The sequence below is a fragment of the Hetaerina americana genome, unplaced genomic scaffold, assembly GCF_022747635.1.
Source record: "Hetaerina americana unplaced genomic scaffold, ioHetAmer1.1.p SCAF_35, whole genome shotgun sequence".
Lineage (NCBI taxonomy): Eukaryota > Metazoa > Arthropoda > Insecta > Odonata > Calopterygidae > Hetaerina > Hetaerina americana.
Window position 1 is genome coordinate 1988219 of NW_027286930.1, and position 23545 is coordinate 2011763.

At 37.1% G+C, this 23545-nt stretch overlaps 1 protein-coding gene across 1 annotated transcript; it reads left to right on the plus strand.

Moving 5' to 3' along the window:
- The first annotated feature begins 674 nt into the window (after positions 1-674).
- Positions 675-10056, plus strand: LOC139691426 (E3 ubiquitin-protein ligase RNF14-like). Its single transcript, XM_071589237.1, has 6 exons — positions 675-1119; positions 1199-1335; positions 4594-5247; positions 5380-5608; positions 7456-7628; positions 9631-10056. The coding sequence occupies exons 1-6, from the start codon at positions 957-959 to the stop codon at positions 9829-9831; spliced, it is 1557 nt and encodes a 518-aa protein (XP_071445338.1). The 5' UTR covers positions 675-956; the 3' UTR covers positions 9832-10056.
- The last annotated feature ends 13489 nt before the right edge of the window (positions 10057-23545 follow it).

Consider the following 23545-nt stretch of genomic DNA (forward strand, 5'->3'; position numbering starts at 1 on the left):
TTTTCCCCATTTCTAAAACTACTCTTATACCTATGCATTCAACTATATGCAAATCACTTTTGCTCCAGATAAAAGATGAGATTTTTCAAACGAACGATATGTAAAAGAATAATTGATGAAGTATTTCTAATCATATTAAGTAACCTAGTGTGTTGCCATTATTTTATCTAACATTAATCTTGCCCTCACTTGCAATCTCCTTTTTTTAGTAGTATGATAATGCGACTGTTTTTAAATTTTATTGGTACACTGCAAGCCTCCGCAATGGTGTTTGGCAGGGAGTGGTTTATCACCAGGTGATCAACATCAATATTGTTTTGCATAATTTCTAATTACCAATGAATATGTCAAATAATTCACATAATCTGAATAATTTTAGCTTCATCTACATTCATTTAGGTATATGAGTATAAATAAACTCTCTACGCATGCGAGATTGAGATAATTTGAATTATTTTACATCTTCATTGGTAATCAGAAATCGTCCAAAACAATATTTATGCTGCATGCCCGGTGATGAATTGCTTCCTACCTCACACCTTTGCGGTGGCTTGCAGGGTATCATGTGAAAGTAGAAACCGCACTATCCTAAAAAAGATGTGGTACTATCCTACTACCGTTAGGGATTACTTCATATACCGTGAACTTGAAACACGGTAAACTTTATTATGTAACACGTTTTAACACGACAAGGCTACCTTCACTCTGGGTTGGTATCACTGATACTTTAAAGATTCTTACGACCACGATATAGTCCGAACTGGGCTAGACTTTTTTAGTATCAAGTAGAGGTTAGTGTTAAAGGGTTACTCGTATTAACCACTGTGGATCTCGTGGATGTGGTCTGCGGATAATTATAATTAAAAGGTTGTCGCAGGGAAGATTGTTGATGGGTTCTGGATTTTAAATGCCTGAAGTTCATCAATATTACAAACTGAACTATTTTAGCCAATGAAATGAGTGACATAGAATGTCAGAGAGACGAACTCTCAGCACTGAAAAGTATTTACACAAGTGATGAATTTCAAGTATTTGAAGAGGAGGGTCATTCTGGAGGAAAATTCACTGCTTTGTTAACTTTGACGTCACCGCTTAGAATTTCTTACAAAGAGCAGCAAGGTCAGTGGATAAAATTCAGTTTTCAATGATTTTCCAAATTTTAATCAAACAGTTATAAACAGTATGAAATTATTTTCAGACGATGCCGTCACCGAGAAGATGATTCTAGTACACTTTCTTCCGCCAATTGTATTGCAGTTCAGTCTCCCAAACAATTACCCATCCGTTTCTCCGCCTAGTTTTACTCTGTGTTGTTCTTGGCTAAATAGGAAACTGGTAGGTTGCATGAGTATGACAATTTTGTACTGTTAACTAGGTTTAGAAAAGATGTGAGTACCAGCAAGTCTTGATCATTGTACACTGTTACAGGTATGAATACAGATTATCATTATTATTGGTTTGAGTTTTTGTCATAACAATTCCCAATTTTATGAAATATTAATTGCTGTAGATATAAGGGAGCATAGCGACGGAATGATGTTATGATTCTTAAAAGTTAGTAAATTGTGCTGCTTAGTAAAACAAATGGCGGTTTTTAATTTGGCAGATAGTTAATGGAAAGAACAAAAGAGCGTAGAAATAGAGATTGCGCTATCAGAATTATGTCTTGAAATATAGTAAATAGCTGGTAAGATGCACACCTTTTATGACAACCCATATTTGCCTTTTGCAAGTCAATCTTTTGCTAAATAACCTTTGATATGTATAAGTTTTGACACGACAACATGATCAACGTTAGCGATACAGTAATCTTACTCTTTGGAATAGCTTTGGTTTAAACATCTGTAAGTCACCGGCGCAAAGAATTATTAAGCTTACGTCAATCAGCTTGTTTTGAAAAAGATCTCTAATAAAATGGCTCATGTCAATATGTTTACATTTTATGGTGAATTATTTGCCTTTCACACAGTTTTTGTGGGTGAATATTATTATAATAGGTTACAATGCAGCTATCGAATTCTATGAAATCTTTCTGTTCATTTTTTATATGACTTATTTTGAAACATCTGCGTGTGCCATATAGTTTACCTCGGTCGAGGACAAGACTACCATGTGCTGCTTTTGACTTTCCCAAGATAGAGCTCCACTTAAAGGAAACACATACCTTGTTTATTTATCATTTTTATCTCCAAAATTATTGACCGAATCGGCATTTGCATAACCCGTTCTTTCCTTTACAATATTGTAATGGTACATTAACTATCAAAAATTGTCCTATACATACCCGAGGATGTACTCTTTTGGCTAAGTTTCAATGCCCTGAAGGACAATTGTTGTGAAATTGGCTTAACCAACTGACTAAATGAAATATGTTTGGCCTTTTACAGATAGCTAGTACATTAATGAGCCAAGCAACTACCTTAAAGAAAATATTACCTGATTACAATGTCTTATTTAATTTAGTACCTATTTCCAGTGATATGATCACTATTTACAATATACTACCATAACCATAAACACAGTAATCAACCTGAAGGTCGGTTTAGTAGCTGATGGTAGAGATCACCCAGTACTAAGCCTTATACGGCGTGTGAAAATTCACACATCAGGGTAGGGGAGCCAGTTCCTTTCCCTGTGCCGGTAATGGTTTCCCAGGAAGACCTGGTACCCGTAAAATCACTTAAGCTTGGGTGGCAGGTACCCAGAGTGCCTTACCCAGGAATTGAACCCGGGACACTCAGGTCAGCTGTCCAACGCTCTACCCACTGGACTACCGCGACCCATATACTACCATACTAAATCAAAATATATTTACATTTTTCCTCAACATACGCCTTTTCATCCACTTAAATGCCAATCTCTGTGAATTCTCATTTCTAAAACCTCTTTGGTTACACCTAGACCTGACACCTCAAAACCATTTAACAACATTGTCTTCTTGTCAGTTTTCCACTGTGTATCATTACAAAAACAAAAAAATCGTCTAAATAGCAGAGAAGAATAAGCCATGTTAACTAGCATGGTTCTTTCAAAGTTTATCTTAGAAACAAAATTCACCATTCAATGGTATAAATAGCTAACTCATCCACAAAAATAATTATCTTTGCGATCAGCATTCTTGGTTTCATGACCTGCTCTAGAAAAAATTGAATGCAGCATGGGAATTATTTTATGATAGTCAAATTACGGAAATCATGGTGTCTAGTCAAACAACATCTTTAAAGAATGAGTTACTGAGTAATTTGACAATAAACACAAAAGAGCATAGAAATAGAACCATGCTTAGCATAAGGTATATGTTTTTGAAATCAAAATAAATTACATTCACAACATTTTTCATCACAGCTTCTTTTAAAGAAGTCCTAAATCCTGCTTTTAGTAAAATGTGGCCTTTGTGCATGGTCTGTTCCAGGAAGGGTCTTGATATTTTTATCAGGGATTGTTACCAGGGTTAAAAAAAAGAAGGTCTGGCAATAAGGCAAGAATTTCTCAATACACCACTAGTACCGACACCTACTATACTGTGACTTTGTGACCAAAATTATTCATTTTGAAAATAAAATTCAAAGGCTCGATGCTTTGGAGCAGTTGGAAATCTTGAAATGCATCCATCGCAAAGATGAACTTGCCAAAAAATTTTGTATACCTCCCACTCCCCACTCCTAGACCTACCACTCTTCCAAGTCAAGGATTGACACCAAAAGATGTAATTCTCTTTTCTTCCCAGCTAAATTGCAACCTTTTTACTCATCCACCCTCCCTCTCTGACCAACCCCCAAGTTTGTACCAAGTACCACGTTTGCTTCTTTGGGGACCACCTGATGGAAACGTTCAACCTTGAAACCTGGGTCATGTTTTATAAATAAAGTGTGTGGAATTACAAAGTAAATTATTTCATTTCAATATGTTATGCAAATTCCCTAAAGTTACGCCTGAAACAACAAATTTTAACTTATTTGGAGCCGAGTGTGCCGAGGAGCATCAAACGAGCGAATCAGTACCAGAGCAATTTATCTAATGGATTACCATGTCCTTGATAAACATCCAGGGTTCAGAGCACAATTAGTAATGGCTTTTAACCCTTGATGCACAATTTTCATACTAAGTTCCATGTGAGGGTATTAGGAGTAATATTCAGATAGAGAAAAATAATTTTGGAGCAGAGTTTTATTCCAATGAGACCTTCAATTTCTTGTATGCAGTGTTTATAAATAGTATTTTCTTGAATCTTGTATTATTAATCATTTAGGTATTACTAAATTAATCATGTATTTGAATCAGCTGAAATTTGGAAAGCACTTACCTACTAAAATTATGCAAGGATCATTTTCATTTCGTGACCATCTATTGAAACCCACTGCGTTCATTTATCCTTGTGCACAAATCAATGTATTCCAAAAAAAATGTACAAAGTTTATAATGTTGTAATTGTTCACTTCATATTGCTCTTTCAGAATACTGTGATCTCTCTGCTTAAACAGGGTAGAATTCTATAATTGTTATTTTTTCAGGATGATGTGTTACATATACATTTGCTAGTAATGAATCATTCTTAAGTGCATATTTCTTGTAATTTTTTCTTTTCTCTTTCAGCTAAGTCAGCTATGTAAAAAACTTGATGGCTTATGGCATGAAAATCAAGGAATGGAAGTTCTTTTTGTCTGGACTGAATTCTTAAAAGAAGAAGCATTGAGCTACTTAGAAATTAATAAGAAATTGAACTTAAGTGATGTTCATTCTAATTATGTTGAATATATAAAACAAAATAATTTGAAACAAAATCCCATGACTCTACGGCAAAAAAATTGTTCAGAAAAAATTGACCATGACAATAAGGAATTAGGTGATGAAAAAATATATTGTAGGAGTGAAAAAAGTGAAAAGACATTCAAGGAATCTGAAACAGAAGACATGGGCATTGTTCCACATGTTGATAAAACATCATCTCAGGTATTAATCAATGATCCACGGGCTGTAGTTGAAATCTCTAGAGGAACTTCTCTTGTGAGTATACTGAAGGAATACAATGAGCAACAGGCAAAGGCATTGTTTGACAAAGAGATAATTTCCTGTCAAATTTGCTTTCAAGAAAAACTTGGACAACATTGTGCCAAGTTTGACAGCTGTGGTCATGTGTTCTGTAAAGAATGTGTGACTGAATATTTTGAAGTTCAAATTAAAGATGGAAACGTACATTGTGTGAACTGCCCTGATCATGAATGCAATCATCAAGCACTCCCATCTTTGGTAATATTTATGAATATGCATTGATCATTTTATTGATTTAGAACTGTTGTTTAAATAATCTATAATAACTTATCATGTTAACTGTGGTTTATAATTGGTGCAATTTTTAAGGAAAAAAAAATAATTTTTCAGGTTAAGGACCTGGTTTCACCAGAGCTATTTGCCAAATATGATTCTGTGCTACTCAGTAGCACTTTAGATACATTGACTGATATAATTTATTGTCCTCGGACCTCCTGCCAGTACCCTGTAACTTTAGAGGCAGGAGAAAATATGGCTCAGTGTCCAAGCTGTAGATATGTTTTCTGTGTATACTGCCGAATGGTTTATCATGGAGTGGCACCTTGTCAGTTTAAATCTGGTTTGTAATTTTTAGCTATCTTGGTTAAATGCAGCATGCTCTACTTAATTGATACTTAAATTGTAACATACTACTTAGCAATTAATGATGTTGTCAATGCCTTGATCATTTAACTAAATTTAAGGGTGTCACTTAATTTTTCACATTTTCCTTTGGTCTTTGTTAAATTTAGTACACATTCCATTCCATCTTGGTGTTTCCTTGACACTGCTGCGTCTCGCCATTTCTAAGTTTTATGGACGTAAAGATTTCTAGTTTAGCGCACACTGTGCTATATTTTATTCAATGATTTCTGGCTTAACTTTGTGGAAGTTTATGTTCATGGAATGAAGAACACACTGTATTTTTCCACTGTTCTTTATTTTGGTACCACTAGTTTAAATGTTTAAGCATCATCATCAGGTACCTGAAGATGACACCAAAGCATTGAAATTAGTAGTTCCAAACTAAATAACAGTGGAAAAATACATTGTGTTCTTCATTTCAAGTTACTATATTTTGCCAGCTTAATGGTAGATGATCCTTAGTGAGTCAGTGATAGTATCATCATGGCACCAAGGCATGTGTTTTGCTATTCTCAACTTTGTCATCAAATATTCATGTTAAGATTTGGTATAACTCACTAAGGTTCAGTTGTCACCACACTGGCACACAACCTTTAAAATAGAAAAATTTTATATCATTGATATGAAAAATAACCGAGCCATTTGTTGCTACAAATCTCCTGTGTAGAAACCTACATCCATTCATTTTTTACAAGAATTGAGTATGCTTCTTTATGGTAATGGATACTGCAAATGATGTAAAATGCAGTGGAAGGGGAAAAGCTTTATATTGGCCCTCTGCTCTCCTAAATTCTTGCCCCACCAGATCAGAAAGAAATCTAATAGCTTTTTAACAAGGTTAATTCAGCAAGTTGAGTAGTTTCAGGTGTGATGTGGTAAAATTCGAACAGATTAAAGGAAAGATAGTAACAATTTTGTACTCAATAAGTTGACCAGTTTTCGATGTATTAAATTCAAATGGAAAATTGTGACTATCTTTTCTGTTAAGGGATGATTTTTAGTTCTCAACTTAGGTAGCTGAAAACCCAAACTTAAAATTAACCTCTTCAGTATGTGTAGTAAGTACTCAGCATGTCTGCTGCTATGGTAGTTTAGAGGAAAAAATTTGTATGCTCAGGTATGAATACGTTCACTTACAATGGGGTTTCTTGTTTCCTATGTCTTAGATCCTGCTTTAAGCTTTTCCGGTGAATATGCATTTATTTTCAAGTAGAATATCCAGATGTTATTTCAAGTAGTGTTCATTGTAGAGTGGGCTAGAGCATGCTATAAAGTCATGCATGCATCTTTGAAACTTTTTCTTCTTGTTATTTATTTAAAATGGCATGAGGCACCATGATGTTTCTATTAATGCTTATTTAAAAATTGCTTGCAAATAGTCAGCCATCATGAGTTTGATAAACAGTGGAATTTAAAAACATTCTTTGCACTCTGTAACATCTATGATAACTGTGCTCATGCATTTACACTGTATGGAACCTTGACAAAGACCAATTATACCAGTATGTACATTAGTGAAATAAGCCTCTAGTGCAAAATATCCCAGAACTTGAGCCATATCATGATCATATATGACCTATGCCACCTAAGTTTACTAATTAAATATTTCCCTATGAAGCATTCCTCTTATATTAATATCTTATTAATTTTTTTCTTGACTGAATTATAGATATGCAACATTATACATATTTGTTTGTATCAATAATAATACATACTCAATAAACATGGCACATGAAACATTTAAAATATCTAAATGAATGTATGTTTCTATTATCTTTAAAGCCATGCAAAGAAAACTTGTGGTGCAGTATCAGAATGCAGATGGTGAAGAGCGTACCCATTTAGAGCAGAAATATGGTAAAAAGCAAATTCAAAATCTTGTGGATGCGTGCATGTCTGAATCATGGATTACTGACAATAGCCAGAAATGCCCAACCTGTCATGTGGCCATAGAGGTATGTTTGAATTGTTTTAATACAATTTAATGGGGAGTACACAGGTGGTAAATCTGCTATCTTCATTAATGTACGAGTTTTATTAAAGTATTATCGGCCATTTCTGATTCTTATGGGCAAGTTTGTCATTAAAAATTAGGGACGGGGTTGATGAAGTAGCCAGAGTGGTCTTTGCTGGATGGCCATGAGCCTGTTGTGGATGTGAAATTGTGGATAAACACAATAATTGTATTCTTGCATCAACAAAAATATGGAAACAGCAGAATATTACTTCATTTTGAATGATAGAAATGTGTTTTTATATGAGAATTGTTTTTAACAAATCATCAAAGATATTCTTATGTTGAGATTTGGTGGCAGATCATGGCTAAAAAATTAATGTAGAGTCTGCTATGATATTGCATTCCAGCTACAAGTAATTATTCAAAGAACACAGAAATTATAGCATTGAGGAATTTCAGATAACTGCCAAATGGAAAGATAATATGAACTTATGAAGGCTGGAATAGGGACAACAAAACCTATGTGTAGTAAACAACCTGTGACATGGAATTGCATTAGCTGGAACTAGAAGAAATGGGCTGAAGTAATTTTGAAATGAGCAGGATAATTGACGCTGGCTCTTTGAATGGAAATGTCAAAGTAGGCATATGGAGGAAAGAGTGCTGCAATGACAGTTAAGAGCTTCCTTCAATACAGTGAGTGAAATATGGCAAAAATAGCCATGTAATCCGCAGTTATTCTAGTGATACAGTTTAAAATGTTAATGGCAGATGAACATATGGCAAAGGGAAGGAAATGGATGATGACATTGCCGAAGTAATAAATCCTCTGAAGTCATAGGGCAATGTAATTAGACTTATAGGCTGGAATGTAATTGTTAGTGAAGGTCAAGAAGGAGAAACATAAAGAAAATATGGTCTAGGGAAGAGCAATGAAACAGTAGGAAAGCTTTTGTATTTCTTTGCATTGTAGCAAACCCTTGAAGAATAATTTATTGAAGGGTCATTTTGTAGAAGGTGCCAGGAGATGTAAGGAATTACAAAATTGGCTACATCTTTGTGAAAGAGACATTTAGGAATCTAATAAAGGACAGAAAAGCTACAAGGAGACAGACAACGATAATAGTCCCAGTTAAGTCTTAATTAAGTGCACCATAAGCTCAAGAAGCTAGAGAAAAGAATGAAGATTTGATGGCCGTGAAAAAGACTGAAGGTAACTGAGATATAGGTCGATTTTCAGTGGAAAACATAAAGTATATCTAATCACATAGGGTCATTATAAAAAGGTGGAATATTGTAAAATAAACTGTAGGCTGTTGGAAGCCCAGAAAAAGAAACCATCTATCACCGAATGACTACTAGTTCTAAAAAAAGCCATTGTAAGAACTCAAGGACTAAAAAAGGGCAGAAATGTTACAAAAGGTTAAGAAATGAAATCGTTTCAAAAGCTATAAAGACAATAGAAGAATGGATAAAGACCCTATTCAATGAAGTTGAGCATAACCTTGTCCAAGGAAGAGTTAACAGAATTTTGAGACACCACTTATATGATTTTGGAGCATTTCAATTACTATTCAAGATGGTAAAAGGGAAATTCTTATTGAAGATGAAGATAGATCAATTAGGTGGCAAGACTATTTGTTGAATCTTTGGCGGAAAATAAATTCATGCTAGAATCCTGAAAGAGGAAACTACATCGTCGGGTTTGAATTAGATACTGTGGTATTTGATGAGAAATCATCATTTAAAATGTTAGTTACCTCATCACCACATCAGTTATAGCCCTTAAGTTAGGACTATAAAGCAACAAATGCTCATTGATTTTTGCAAAACTGCTCATTTACAAATTAAGTTAAACTGCTGTTTTGTTATCCATGTTCCTTTAAAAAGTTTTCAAAAGCGTATAAGTTACTTTTAGCCTATAGCCATGGTATATCCCATATGTCTAATATTTTTCCCTGCATAATCAAATTATCATTCTGTTATATTGTCTTTTTCAGAAATCACAAGGTTGTAACAAAATGGTTTGTTGGAAGTGCAATACCATGTTCTGCTGGCTTTGTCAAACAAGGCTCAACCCAGATGCTCCATATTTGCACTTCAACAGTCCCGGTTCTCCATGTTATAACTTACTGTTTCAAGGTGTCCAAGAAGAGGAAAATGACAATGAGGATTGGTATCTTGAATATGTAGATTTTTAGTGATTTATTATGCCTTGTGTTATGAAAATCTATTTGAAATTTTATTTCTGTGATGATATGATAAGTTAATCTGTGATTTAAACTAAGTGAATTCTAAATGCAAGAAGTGTGTTTAAAACAGATTGTACATACAATGCCAGAGCTTTTGTGCACAACTCATGTAAAGTTATGAAAGTATATTTTTGAGAACCTGGTGTTGAAAAGTTGATTAAAACTGATATGTTAAGTGAGTAGTTTTATGAAGTACATCATTTTCTAAGCATTTGCCAACTGAAATTTCTACTTGGTGCCTCTTGTCAGCCTTCCTTCCTAAACCTTTATCTGCCATAAGTATAAACCTGAAATAGGCCTATAAAATTCTCCACTCATTGCAATGAGTGCTCAAAACATTGACTGAGCTTGGCCGTGCATTTAACACCATTCACAGTGGCCCACTTTGTTTAGGAGCTGGCTGAGTAAAATGCTTGAGTAATAGGAATAGGTCTCATATATTTGAGGCCTCTAAAAATTCATTTTATGTCCAAGATAAACATCAGGGATAAAAAAATTTTGGAAGTTCACTGTACGCCTACTTGCTTTAGGACTGATAGACCACTTGCACACATTGCAATATTTTTCATGCTGATTGTGCATTCTGGGATGCTTCATCAAGTTGTCAGCAAACTACAGACGTGGCCATATGCAATTTTTGGTGCATAGTGAACATTTTTTTGGGAATTGATAGATTTATTCACCATAGAAAAATACATAATTGTATGGGCTTCGTTAAGATTCAATTACATTTATAGGTGCGTTAACTTACATACAAATTCATAGGAATAATAATGTACATGAAATATATGAGTATTAAAGATTTAAAAAAACAGAATTCCCTACATTGGCTCTTTCTAATCACCATTCAGAAATAGGTTCTAAATGCAAACTAAAGAGGATTATAAACTGAAGGTGAATTGATAGCTGAAAGTGGTTCAAATTCTCGTGTAGCCCCAATTTTTATATAGAGAGTAAGGAAGATGATTCTCAAGATTAGAATATCCAAAAGGCATCTTCTTTCAGTTGTAGTCCACTGGCAGAGGTTAGGCTTAAGATGGGGAAAGGGACTACACGCTAATGTATCCCTAAGCCCTAACTAACATTGCACAAAATATCCTTAGACCCCACACTACATACATATTACAACAACTCACTATGTAATGATGTATACTTCTTGGTTCCACCCCCAATACGTATTATTTTCCTCCCACTTTCTCAACATTATACCCTCGATTACTATCTTTAGCATTGCCTCTTAGTAACTCCTGCATCCACCTGCCCTGCCTTCTTTAAACCTCTCTTTCGAAGCCATGTGAACTTTGTTTTCGTATCTGTCCATTTAATTTTTTGTAAACCCACCTCTCAAAGGCCTTCAATATACACGTATTCCCCTGTCTAAATGACCAAGTCAGAACTAAATAAAACTATGATCCATATTTAAGTGCCAATTGATACGAATATTTTCTTAACATCCACACTCTAAAGTGCCTGCCTCTTTTTATCCTTTCTATACCTAATACCATTCTTCTTCTAATGTCTCCACCCTCATCCAATACACTTCCTGAAACGGCGAGCTGTTTTAGTTTATTTCCACCAACTTAATTGTTCATCTTAGCCTTTGCTATGCGAGAATCTCGTACTTAAGTTTTAATCATTGCATGACATGTTCCAGAACCAGTATGATAGGTATGGGATGGGAATTACTAAAAAAATGGCTAAATTCATGATATGACAGAATGGGTGAATATCTTTTGCAAAAATTGTCAACTTTCCTGCAGTTATCATATTCATTCAGAGTATTGTGCCTTTTGAAGTGAGGTTTTGTCATTCCCTATCGACTGTTTACTTCTACATGTCACAAGAACTTTCTCCTGTTTTCCCTTACTTTATTTCTTTGTAACTTCTGCCTGCCTTCATGCTGTCTAAAAAGCTTGCTCTTTCTTCCTCTACCCTACTTAACCAACATTCTCCCTTCTACCTGTCTCCAACATCATGGGTTTTAATCCAGCAGATAACAATAAATACTGTATTTTTTTCTCTTTGAATACTTATGGGGATCCACGAGTGTCCAGGGTCCTGATAAGATATCGTAGATTTGTCATCAAAGTTTCCCAGGGGCAGAACCACCTTAGTTCAAAATGTGCTCAAGGTGTGACTGGAGCACACAATTTGAGCCAGCTGGTGGGTGTTACCTACCCAACTTATCCATCCTCTCAGCATCACACTGCATACTCATCAATTCCTTCAATAATTCTATTTAATGCACTAATTATCATTACTTTATTTAGTTATTTTTTGGAATGTAAAATTAAATTTTCAAGTCTTATCTGAGGTTTCTCAGCTGGAATCCCATCAAGAGGTCTCACAATTAGTTTCACCAGAAAAAAGAAATCTATGGATCTCTTGAAAGAGCTGAAGCTCTCTGTTTCTTCTTTTTCAAAGCAGTTTTGAAAAAGAAGCAAGATAATCTCAGGGAGAATCAAAATTTCTCAGCTCAAATATGCAAGTAGAAAAAACATTTCCTGAATGCAATGAGAGTTTCAATCACATATCCCTGGAAAGTCATATAAATGTCTGTACTGAATGCTCCATACATTTACATGCTACATTACCTCTTTGTTGCTTTCCTCAAATGGGAATTGCCTTAATGGACCCGTGGAGTTTTTGGTAATTTAAGAGTATTTTGATATGAAACAATAACATTTAAGCTGACGGCTATGCTTTTTGGTTATGAAAATTCCTTTTTAATCAAAGTTTAACTTCAAATTTCTGTTTGCAAAGCTTGGTGTTTTGTTGTTCGGCCCATCTTAAGCCTATATATCTGTTAACCCAAGATCTTCGGAAGCTCATCAATGATCATGCAATTTGCATTTCTTGTAAACAATAGCCAACCATAAACATAACAGTTTTAGGTTTGACTTAGTGGTATTCCTTCATGATAATGGTAAAGAAAGAAACTTGGCAGTTCCACATAAAGGTTTAATATTTCCCGACCATGGTTTCAATGCTGTGTATCATCAACATCAGACCTGATGATGATGTGCAGCATCAAAACTAGGGTTGTGAAATATTAAATCTTTATGTGGAAGAGCAAAGTTTCTTTCTTTGCCCTCAAGATTCTTAATTGTGATCCAGCCTTCAATGATCAATTAGGCAAAATAAAAAGTTAATATATCATGTTAATAATGATTTATTAGCTAAACAATGCAGCTGACATACAAACACAAAAGCAAATCAAAAGGATTAACACATACACTGTTTCATTGTATCACAGTAATTGTGACATGGTAGATGAAAGAGGATAAGTTAATTACTAAACACATGAATTATAAAAATGTCCGATAAATTGGCTCTCAGGTCTTGTTTGGATGTTAGATTTACTTAAGTTGACCAATGTTCAGGATGTTTACAGGAATACTAATTTGAGCTGATATTTAAAACATGAAGTTCCTATACTGTAGGCAGTAGTGTAATTTTCTACCATTGGTTCAAATTTACTCTACTGAAATGCACACTTAATACCCTTTCTATCTTGCAGTCAAATATGCCTGGGCCTAAGCTATCCCCAACGTCATTATATTCTCTTCTTTCTTGTAATTGTGTGTTGGCAGGTATACCTAAATCATAACTATGACTCTTGGGTTAGCTTTCACCTATACTAATAATATTCTTTCACTCACCCGCTCCTCCTTATATATTTTTTTTAATACTGATGAGCCACCCCTCCACTCTACATTTATTACTCCAATAATCCCTGCTATCAATTGGTGTAGTTTCAAGCATTAAATTGTGAACTTTAAACATGATAATGACCAAAAAAAAAACTTCCACTAGACTGTCTAGTGAAAGTGCCATCATTTGGTCATTACCATATCCTTGTTATCCTTCCATTGCACACAACCCTATATTAAGATATCAATATTTCCTCCATCCATCTCCAGCATCATACAGCATATTTTCTAATTCCCTGGCCTCATTAATGTCGTAACATTTTAAGTCCCTATCCAAACTGGGTAGGTTCTCCTCACCACCTATACCACTGCTGCAGTCCATACCACCCAGTGAGGATTGCACGTGATGACCATGGAAGCCTTGCCTCTACTGCTGGCTGTCATGACAAACGACCCAGGGGCGTGAGTCCCATAGTTGCCAGGATTCATTCTAATAATTGTCAGTCAGTTAATGAGATAAAGAATTGTGGTTGTTTCCCATTGCCATCTTCTATAGTGTTTTTAACGTGACAACATCACTCAATGGCTACCCAACTGAGATCAGATGTCTTTGCAGCCACCTCACTGAGAAATAGATTGGGTGGACTACCTTCATCTCGCTCCTACCCTACCCATCATGGGTAACCCTGCCAGGAGGAATTATTTTTCTCCTGCCACCCATCTCTAAGGGTTGCCAGAGTGCAAAAGCTCTTCCACCATGTCGAAGTTTTAGTCCATGGGAAGGGAACCTTCTCATGGTTTAAACATTAAAATAGCTTCGAATCATTTTTAAGGTTACTGTTTAAGGAAGTAACACACAGAAAACCCTCAAAACTACTTTTGGGATTGTGACCCATGGCTTGGAGGATATCAATTGGCAGCATTCCTTTGACTAGAAAACTGTCACAACATTCCTGCTTTTAGAAATGATTTGTGACAAAAAATATGGGCTTATACCCAAAAAAATCCTCAACAACAAGTAAAGCTAGCATTCAAAGCCAAAATACAAGACTTTCATATTTTCTTATTCATATCACAATGATAGATAGATAGTTTTATTCGCCATAGAACAATACATAATTGTATGGGCTTCGTCAAAAATTCAATTACATCAATTGTATACAGGTTCTTAGGAATAATAATGTACATGACATATATGAGTATTAAGGATTTAAAAAAGCTGAATTTCCTACATTGGCTCTTTCTGTGTACTCTTGGACGCTATAAAAAACATTATTTAAAAAGAAATGTTTTAACATTTTTTTGAATTTATTTTCTTGGGGGAGTATTCATTTTAACTCTTCAGGAAGCCGATTAAACAGTAGTCTTCCTGAAACTTCTGGGGTTTTTTTTAGTACTGCTACTCTGCAATGGCCATTATGAAGATTTTCCTTGCCCCTGGTGTCGTACTTGTGAACGTCCCTATTTCTGATCAGTGAAGGTGTTTTCGTGCAGGCATACAATATCACATTATACATATATATACTGGGAATGGTCATGATTTTGTGACATTTGAAATACTCCCTGCAGTATTTTCTTGCATTTAGTTTAAACATAACCCTTAACGCACGTTTTTGAAGTGTGAGTATTCTATTGATGTTTCCATGTGCTGAACTCCCCCAGCAGACAATGCCATATCGAGCTATGGACTCAAATATACCATGATATACTGGGATTAATACTTCTGTATTACAATAGTTGGCAAGATTTTTTAAAAGGAATAGGGCTGAACATAATTTTTTACTACATTTTTCCATTTGAAACCTCCAGCTTAACTTGTTGTCTATTTCTAAACCCAATAAAGTGGTATGGTGCCAATGCTTCTGTATTACAATGTTGGTAAATACCAGATATTTATTGCTTGTATTTCCATATCATTAGCAATATAATTACTTCATTCTTTAGCTCTTTCCTTCTGGCTCTTTTTAATGCCCTATATCATTAAGGACACATCATGCATATGTTTCAAACCTAGAGGGTACCCTAGGATTTCCAGGTCCAACATATTTCTGCGGCAGATAGACAAGGAAGGCTTCACAAAATTTAATCAGGAGTGGAAACCATACATCTTTTTTCAGAGGTAGTGTGACCGATAATCAAGGCTTTTGAGAAAAAGACAGATTCCACAATCATCTTCGTTATCTTGACCCTTCAACTAAACCCAAGGACCTCAAAAAGTACTTGAAAGTGGCATGTGCTGATGATGTTGTAGTTGTGGGGCATTGAAGGCAAAAGTTCCGTATGCATCTTTACAAATCCCACAAAGTGGCAGGCATAAAACTGTGCCCAACCTAAATTGTGGCCAGAGAATCTGCCATTGGACCTCTTCTATCCACAACAACAGCTGTGCTTGGAAGGGAGGAGGGATCAAGACCTCAACAACAATAACCCCAAACGAAATACAGAGACAGATGAGTTTGGCATGACTAAGGCATCTGTTTATCTCACTTCAAAATTAATTTTACTTTATGTAGCAATTTCAACATTCACGTAAATAAGGGCCACTATCGCTAAATATGTTCAGCATTAACTCCCCTGCTTTTCACCACAAAAGCCTATCCTATAAGCCAAAAGCATAATATCCTATTTTATGTCACTACTGTTAACAAGGAATTATAGCATCTAGATTATAGATCCCAGCTTATCAAACTAGAGTAGCCTAATTAATCACAGAAAGTTGCCGATTGGATGATGCAGAATACTTGGGCCCTTATTCTCCAGGAAAGGTCTCATTTATAAATTACATTATGTCCCTGGCACAACTGCTCTCATCATCACTCTGTAGAAGTTATGATTAATGTCTTTTTTACTGTGTTAATTTATTTCAGATATTTTCCTGCAGTGTACAAAATGTACTTTAACCAAGTAAATCCACAAAGGAAATAGTTCCCTGTTGACATTGAAAAACTGAAATTCAATGCTTAAGTTCTTTCTCAGACTTAAAAGATCTCACCATATGATCAGTCTAAATCTGAATACCTTTCCACTAGGCACAGGTTTCAAAATATGTACCATGAAAGAGGCTACATAATAAGCAATTGCGGGGTCCAGATAGGCTGGAATTCAGTGTAAGGCATTGCATGGCATTTTAACATAACAAGCAGGTAGAGTGAGAATAATAAGTGAATAACGTTCATAAGTGAAGGGGTAAATAATTATGTGTTGAGTGATACTTGACACACACGTAGAAAGTAACAAAAACTAAATACCTATACCATTATCACCATTAAATATAATGGAACATTATGAAAATTAACTATAATTTCTAAGAAACCAGTAACATTTTTATCTGCACAATATGGAATAGGGAAAACCGGTAGCATCAGGACAAAAGACGCAGGAGAAGAAGGCCAAATTAGTTAGAATAGGAACATGGAATGTTAGGACAATGACGAAGACAGGGAAATTGGAGAATATTAAGCAAGAAATGGGAGGGGGAAAAATTGATATTTTAGGTCTATGCGAGGTGAGATGGAAGGATAGCGGGGATTACTGGAGTGATAATTATACAATAATATACAGCGGCGGGGACAAAAGCCATTGAGGGGTTGCTATAGTATTAAATGAAGAGGTAGGAAGAAGCGTAGTCAACATAGAACAGTTAACGAATAGAATATTACTAGTAGAGATAAAAGCAGAACCGTCGAACTTTGTTATTATTCAGGTATACATGCCACCGAGCAGCCATACGGAGGAAGAGGTAGATAAGATATACGATCAATAAGAGGACAATTGCGGGTAACATTTGATGGCGATGGGGGATTGGACTGCGACGGCAGGCTAAGGAAGAGATGGCTATGAGGTAGGGGACTACGGCTTAGGGACCCGGAATGACCACGGGGAGAAAGCAGTTGAGTTCTGCAGGAGACAGGGGTTAATCATCACCAACACTTCGTTTAGACACCATAAAAGACACAGGTATACATGGAAAATGCCAGGTGACTCAGAGAGATTCCGCTAGATTATATTCTGGTCAGACACAGGTTTACGAACAGTGTGATAAATTCGCACAGCTTCCCGAGAGCGGATGCAGACTCTGACCACAATTTGGTTGTTATGAAATGTAGCATCCATTTCAAAAAGATAAGGCAGGGGTAGCGGGTTAGAAAATGGACCGTAGAAGCATTAAATGGATTAAAAAGGAAAGAGTACCAACAGGCTGTAGAGGAAATCATGGAGGTTGGTAAAGGGCTAAGTACTATAGAAGAAAAATGGGAAAGTATCAAGAAAGGGTTATCTAAAGCCGCAAAAGACACTATTGGAACTGTTAACGCGAAAAGGACTATGAAACCATGGATCACGGATGAGAGGAGAAAATCGAAGAAAGTAAATACAGGAGGAATGTAAATACAGAGATAGGCAAAATGAAGCACAAAGAGTTAAAAAATAAATTGAGGCAGGCAACAAATAAAGCAAAAGAAGCGTGGTGGAAAACAGTGTGAGGATATGGAAAGGTTGCAGAGAAAGGGTGAAATTGGTGTGCTGTACAGCAAAGTTAAATCTTTATTGGGAAGTAAGGAAAATCTATGCTAACAGTTAGAAATAAGGCAGGTAAGATAATAGTTGACACAGGAAAGATCCAAGAGAGATGGAAGGAATATATAGAAGAACTGTATAGTAAAGAACTTAGACCAACAAAGTTAGACATACTCGACGATGAGATAGAAAGGGCTTCAAGGAAGATGAAACTAAAAAAGGCCGCAGGGGTGAATAACATTCCTGCAGAACTACTGAAACGTTTAGCAAAATGTGGGAGGAAGAGGCTATATGGGCTGATTCGTAGTATCTATGAGGAAGGAATCTGGCCGGAAGACTTTGTGAGATCAGTTTTAGTTCCTATTCTGAAAAAGTTAAAGGCTACATCTTGTGGGGACTACAGGGCAATAAGTTTGATATCCCACGCAGCTAAATTTGTTCTCAGGATCATAAACAAAAGGATAGAGAGTAGGGCAAATGATTACTTAGGGGATGACCAGTTTGGTTTTAGGAAGGGGAGAGGTATGCGTGATGCCATTGCAGTAATGAGATCACTAATCGAGAGGAATATTGAATACAATCAGGACGATTTGCCTGTTTCGTAGATTTCGAAAAAGCGTTTGATAGAGTGAATTGGGAAAAACTAATGGGTATATTGCAGAAAATAGGAATAGATTGGAGGGAAGGGAGGATAATCCGCAACCTGTATATGTCTCAGACTTCTCAGGTGCGGGTGGGAAACGGGGAGTCCGGATAGGCAGTGCTAGGAAGAGGTGTAAGGCAGGGTTGCCAATTATCACCATTGCTGTTCAACCTGTATGCAGAGGATATGATTAAAGAGACATGGGAAGAACTGGAGGTAGGAATGAAAGTGGGCGGGGAATTTGTAAAATCAGTTAGGATTGCTGATGACCAAGCTTTAGTTTGTCAGTCAGCCAAGGAGTAGCAAGCATTGCTGAGTGAATTGGAAAGTCAGTGCGACAGGTATGGGATAAGAATCAATATTAATAAAACAAAGGTTATGCGATTTCATAGAAAGAAAAAGGCTAAGCTAAACATTAAAATAGGAGGGGAACAACTAGAGCAGGTAGAACAGTTTACGTATCTCGGAAGTGTTTTGGACCAACACAGTCAAAGTAGTAGGGAGGTAAGGAGAAGAATTGCGCTAGGCAAAGAGGCTTTCACAAGGAGGATGGAGTTGATGAGAGGGACGTTGAGTAAGGATATTAAGAAAAGACTCGTAAAAACTTTGATATGGAGTGTAGCTACAGGGTTCGTCCGGAAAATAAGTGTACTGAGCTCAGGAAAAAAAATTTATTACACTTTTACATATCTTAAGCTAATATTCCTCAAAATAGGACCCTTGTGAGTCGATACACTTGTTCCATTCCTGGAACGCTCCCGCGAAGGCATCATCGGGAACCTCTCGAAGTCTCATCGTCGACCTCTTCTCTGCCCTCCACGAACATCTTGTGCCACCGAAAGATCATGTTTCTGGACATGGCTGACTCCCCATAAGCCTGGTTAATCATACCGACAGTTTCGGTAGACGATTTCCCAAGCTTTACCGCAAATTTGATGGAATAACGCTGCTCCAAAAACTTCGGCATCGTGTTCCGTGACGTGGGTCGAAGCGTGGAGGTTCGCGTTAACAGAGCTCCTCACTACATCACAGCTCAGAGCCGACTGCCTTTCTCAGCGTCGCCTGCCAACATACCCCCCTCCAATCGCAGCCCATCAGAGCGGTGCTGGGCGCGCCTGGAGCGGCGCGCCCAGCCCAGGAGTCACTACACTTATTTTCCGGACAAACCCTGTATGTACGGTGCGGAAAAGTGGTCATTGAAGCAGGAGGATAGACGTAGATTGGAGGCTTTTGAAATGTGGGTGTGGAGAAGATTGGAGAAGGTGAAATGGACAGAGAAGAAAACAAATGAGGAAGTACTTGGTATGGTGGGCGAAGAGAGGGGTTTGTGGGGAGAAATCCTATGTAGGCTGGTGAAGGGGGTAGTGACCGGCAGTGGGATGTTGAAGACGGTAATAGAGGGGAGAATGTTGGGCAAACCAGGAAAGGGAAGGAACAGGATAGGGATGTTAGACAGGATGAAGGGAGGAAGAAGGTACTCGGAGATGAAGAGGGACCTGATGTACAGTAGGATGATGGGTGTCGTGTTTTGCTAGGAGTCACAAAATATTTATTTAGGAGCTGTGTCCATCCAAAAACCTACCTTAACTGGTAGATTACCTCATAATGATAATATGGCATTTACCATTGGTATTGGATAAGTCATTAACTGAATATGACAATAATAATATACTTGGCCGTAGTACATACTCAAATATACCAATAACATTATAAAGAATATGTATATTACAATCACACCGAAAAGTTGTTCAGGTAAATAAATATGGTATTCAACAGTTCTCGCTCCACTATTTGAAACTCCATGTTGATTATGAGAAAAATACTTTGTAAACTTCACAGAATTTAATGTCATGACTGTTTTCATTGAATATATATTATAATCGGAGAAAGGAATCAAAGACAAACGTAACATCCTAGATGCCATCATGGCAACCTCTGGCAATGCACATAATTTTGCAATTTTTGGAAAAACCCCTTCTACTGGCTAAGCTATGCATAAAACTCTTGCTATCATCGTTCACAGAAGCTCTCTGCCTTCCCACCAATGATCAGCAGACTTATACACATTCCACCCTGATATCAATTTCAAACGTGAGTTAGACAAAATCAAGCATACTGTAAAATATATTGAATACTAAATGCAACTAATATATAAGATACATAAAAAAAACATTGAACCCTTCCTCATATGTTAATATACAACTCTGATGGAGATTCTGAGAAGAGGGCATTAACATTTCTCATAAATAAATAACTCCACTGAAAGAACTAAACGAATCCCCAGTATATTGAGTAAGATGTCCAGGTACAATGGAGGCATTGTCATTTAACGTGCAGAATGGCATTAATGAGAAATTATGCAAAAACCACAAGAACGTCAAGACATCACATCTGGCATGAGTATTAGAAGAGAAGTGGTCTGGAGCTGTGTGCATACATTGTGCAAGTTCAGGAGACAATAAACACCTCGCAATCTTCATTGAGAGTTGTGTCTAAATCATTTTGAGAAGGAGGTAGCATTAATACATTACAGTTGGCTACTTAATAACCTAACTAAGAAGTCATCGAGTTTGTCTCTCGGTCAGTATACTTTCAAATAATATTTAACATTCCTTCAGTCAATGTACGTATGCAGTACACAGCCATAGACTTTCGCTGTATAAAACCAGTAATACTAATACAAAACGTTTTACGCTCTCGGTAGCCACAATTGATAAGGCTGTCAAAATGTACAATTTCTTAGGATTTGCTAACTACCAGGCTATATTTGGCTTCCAATGATCTCTCATATGAAATACTTTCAGTTCCGGCTGTATTTGCCCCAGTAGCCATAGAAGAACATCAGCCCACAGAGGCATTCAGGTCATTTACTTTGTAAATTCTCACAATGACGCATTTGAAATAAAAATTTTCTTCGTTTAACTTATTTTTCCGCCACTATTACTCGTCACCTACCCTGTTCAAGAAGATAATGAATGCAAGGAAGTAACTGCCCCAAGAGGGTCAGTTAAATGTACATGGTTTGTCCCAAAAGTTGTAGGGCTGTGTCATTAATACAATTGCATTTTGAATTGATACATTCACTCAAAAATCTTTGAAGTAGCACCCTTGTGCGTCCACACACCGCTGCCAGCGGGTTTTCCACACCTCATACGCCTGCTGGAAGGCAGCGTCCGGGATGCTGTTAAGTTCCCTAGACACAGCCTGTTGAAACGATCCCACCGAGTCGTGGTGACGTCCTTTCAGCATGGATTTGAGGCGGGGGAAGAGGAATAAGTCTGGTGGGGCAATGTCAGGGCTGTGGGCTGGCTGAGGGAGGGTTGCTACGTTGTGCCGGGCTAGGTAGTCCATTACGAGGAACGCGGTGTGGCTGGGCACATTGTCATGATGAAGCTTCCACGACCTGGCGATGGCTGGGCGGACTCGGATGATGCGTTTTCTCAGTCGTTCAAGGACTTCAACGTAAAAAGCTGCATTGACGGTTTGTCCAGGTGGCACAAATTCCCAATGGATCACTCCTTTGGAATCGAAAAAGCAAATGAGCATGCTCTTCAGCTGTGATTTGGACATGCGAGTCTTTTTGGATCGTAGGGGCGAGCTGGTGTGCCATTCCGCACTTTGTCGCTTGGTCTCACGTTCGTACTCGTATGTCCACGTCTCGTCCCCAGTAACAACATTGTCTAAAAAATTTGGATCCTCACTCACATGGTCTAGAAGCTCTTGGCATATCCGCGTGCGAGTTTCCTTTTGTTCATCCGAGAGCACTCGCGGCACTAACTTCGTACACACCTTTCTCATGCCCATGTTTTCGCTCACAAGTCGATGAACATCACTTTTAGGAATGCCAAGCTCATCAGAAATCATGCGAACACTTAATCTGCGATCCCTGTCCAACAAAGCCTTCACTCTTGCAAGATTTTCATCACTTTGTGAGGACGAAGGGCGTCCGGAACGTTCGGCGTCTTCAACATCTTCTCTACCCTCCCGAAACAACTTGTGCCACTCAAAAACTCTCGACCGACCCATGGTGTTATCACCATAAGCTGCATTGAGCATGTCATGAGTCTCTTTTCCGTTTTTGCCCAGTTTCACGCAAAATTTGATTGCATAGCGCTGTTCTAATAACCGGTTCATGACGGAGCGTAAAGATGTCACGTTGTACAAGTTCCGCAAAGGCTGGGAGCCAGCTGCCACCGGCCTCCAGCCTTTCCTGAGACTGCCCTACCTTGAACCCAACCAGAGAAACCCGCCGCCCGTCAATTCGGGAAAAATTAAGTCCTACTACTTCTGGGACAACCTTGTATTTCTATAAAAAGAGGACATAAAATCAAACTACCTTCATATACCACCTTCCCATTATGTAATTAAGTATCGAACAAGAGAATTTTGAACACCAAAAATACTGTCCAGCCTCAAACGGCCGTTACATATTAACCTGCGAGCACTCCATCCCACTTACCTCCACTCATCACACCTCGCGTCGGTGTCGCCCACATCGCTAACATTTAAGAAGCTCATTCTTCAACCGTTGAGAACGCTCCCGGTATTCCCGGTTTTAACGTTTCAATATTATTTGTTTATGTTAGCGTTTTCAACATCAAAAGGACACTTAAAATAATTTAATGGTATATTCTTAATTTTTCATGTTTACATTACTTTTTGTACACAAGTGACAGATTTTCGAGTAAGATACACATTTTATAATACTCACATTTTAAAATTTTAAGACACTAATTATCAAATATAAATTTAAAATATATGATAAAGTCGTATAAATACTTATTGATTGTTAATATAAACAATTTTCATAGATATAATTCAACCTTGTTGTGTGCGCGTATTCGAATCAGCC

Coding starts and splice junctions, on each gene's coding strand:
- LOC139691426 (XM_071589237.1), top strand. CDS start 957: ATGAGTGACATAGAATGTCAGAGAGACGAACTCTCAGCACTGAAAAGT. Junction 1,336..4,593: donor CTTGGCTAAATAGGAAACTG/GTAGGTTGCATG, acceptor TTTCTCTTTCAG/CTAAGTCAGCTATGTAAAAA. Junction 5,248..5,379: donor ATCAAGCACTCCCATCTTTG/GTAATATTTATG, acceptor ATAATTTTTCAG/GTTAAGGACCTGGTTTCACC.